The 1,794-nt window shown below is 42.5% G+C and overlaps 1 protein-coding gene across 1 annotated transcript in view; it reads left to right on the forward strand.

Annotated features, from left to right (window-relative positions):
- Positions 1–298: 298 nt before the first annotated feature.
- LOC116379293 (DDB1- and CUL4-associated factor 1-like) overlaps positions 299–1,794 on the forward strand; it is a 3,239-nt gene continuing 1,743 nt past the window's right edge. The window contains exons 1-2 of the mRNA XM_031841233.1: positions 299–579; positions 1,544–1,652. Of these exons, the coding sequence (XP_031697093.1) occupies positions 493–579; positions 1,544–1,652 (196 nt within the window). The 5' untranslated portion in view covers positions 299–492. The remainder of the gene's footprint in view (positions 580–1,543; positions 1,653–1,794) is intronic.

The raw sequence follows: 1,794 nt of genomic DNA on the forward strand, positions 1-1,794 counted from the left end.
TATGTAACTTTTGAATGGTTTGGCGGAGGTGAATCTGGACAGCGTGACTCGACTCGGGGTCGTGTCCTACACCTGTTTCATGTATCCATCCGCCATGACAGCTGCCGGCTTTGTGATGAAAAATGAAAACGGAGTGGATAGTTCCCCGATTTTTGGCGAAAAATGCTTGATTTTCTGATAAATCTTCTAGATATAATATTAGATCATGGATAATTGTGTTTGCAGTGTGTAAAATGGCTGGTATGATGATTTTGCCCAGACTTTTTTCATTACATAGGTATATGATATGTCATAAAATATAATTTTATTCGTTTCGCAAAAGTGAATTGTACACGTGTGTGTACTCTGTCGCACCCCCTCTAGGTCCCCTTTAAATGGGACCCTCGGTACCAAGAGGTTTTAACACACCTGTTGTGTCTCCAGGATGAAGACCAGGACGACGATGACTCCTCAGACTCAGATGATGATGACGATGACGACGATGATGACGATATGGACACTGACCCGCTCATAGAGGAACTGGCCAATAACAGCGACCCGGAAAACGGGGATGGACCAAACGCTCCTACAGACGAAGAGGTGACGAGCTGATGCTCATCTGCCTCACTTATGTTCTCAACACGAATACTGACAACGAGTTATCCTTAAAGTCCTTTAAAGATATTGTAACTGTCAAGGAGACGTGTAATTGTTTATTCTTTTGAGTTTATATGTTACCGTATGTGGTGCCTCAATGTATCGTATTTCGTCATGTATGTCGCTAAGTAACAGGCCACACCCAGAGTTGGCGTGGGCATGTGACCGTGGCATTGTGGGTCGTTTGCTCGCGCAGAAGCTAAGCGGAGTAAACGAGCCCAGGTTAAACTGATTCTGCATGTGGTCCAAGAGGTGCACACGGTAAAGTGTTCATTTGTACATATATTTGTGTGTATTGTTGTTGACCTGCTTTTACGTTACAGATATTATCAATCATGTGTGGTATATATGAAACGGTAGTCTTGATGCTCTTCATCTTCTCTGTAACATAAAGTCCTGCTCCTCTATGAACCAGAACCATCGTGAGTAGAAGTAGAGAGAACATGTCTGTACACGTCTGTAGAGCAGAACAACAGTTATGATGTTCAGTCAAGTTGAGTTTCTTTGATAATTTATTTCATGACTTCATAGTTTCACAGTTTAATGTTTTTACACATTCTGGTGAAAGTGAACTCTTTATTAGAGGAGAGACTTATAATGAGAACATGAAGAATAACATGTTCTTTAATTAAGAGGTATCACAATTTAAGCTTCGTGTTCATCACACGTGATGTGTTCAAGGACCGTCGGAAAGACTCAAATCTGACGATAACGACGGTTTTTACAGCTTCGGGCTGTGATTGAAGGGAGAGGTTTTTTTTTTTCAGCAGCCGGTCTACGAGATATTAATATTATTTAATTCACAGAAGATATTGTTCTCATGAGCAACATCTCAGCAGCTGGTCCAGATGTTTCTTCTTGTTTCCACATTGAAGCTTTCTGCTCTTCTTTAAACTCCGCCCCTCAGATTGCAGATCTTCTGGGCACCGACAGCGACGGAGACTCGGAGGACTCAGATCCACCGAACCCCAGTGATCCTGAATCGTACGGAAGTGGTCCTCAGTCTGACTTTGACTGTAAGTTAGTGTTGATCAGTGTCACTCGCTCCGTATTAGGATGCTAGGTGTGTGTGTGTGTGTGTGTGTGTGTACGTGTGTACATGAATAAATAAGTGTGTGTGTGTGTGTGTGTGTGTGTGTGTACGTGTGTACGTGTGTA

This window comes from Anarrhichthys ocellatus, unplaced genomic scaffold (assembly GCF_004355925.1).
Source record: "Anarrhichthys ocellatus isolate YVR2014 unplaced genomic scaffold, GSC_Weel_1.0 scaffold4056, whole genome shotgun sequence".
NCBI lineage: Eukaryota > Metazoa > Chordata > Actinopteri > Perciformes > Anarhichadidae > Anarrhichthys > Anarrhichthys ocellatus.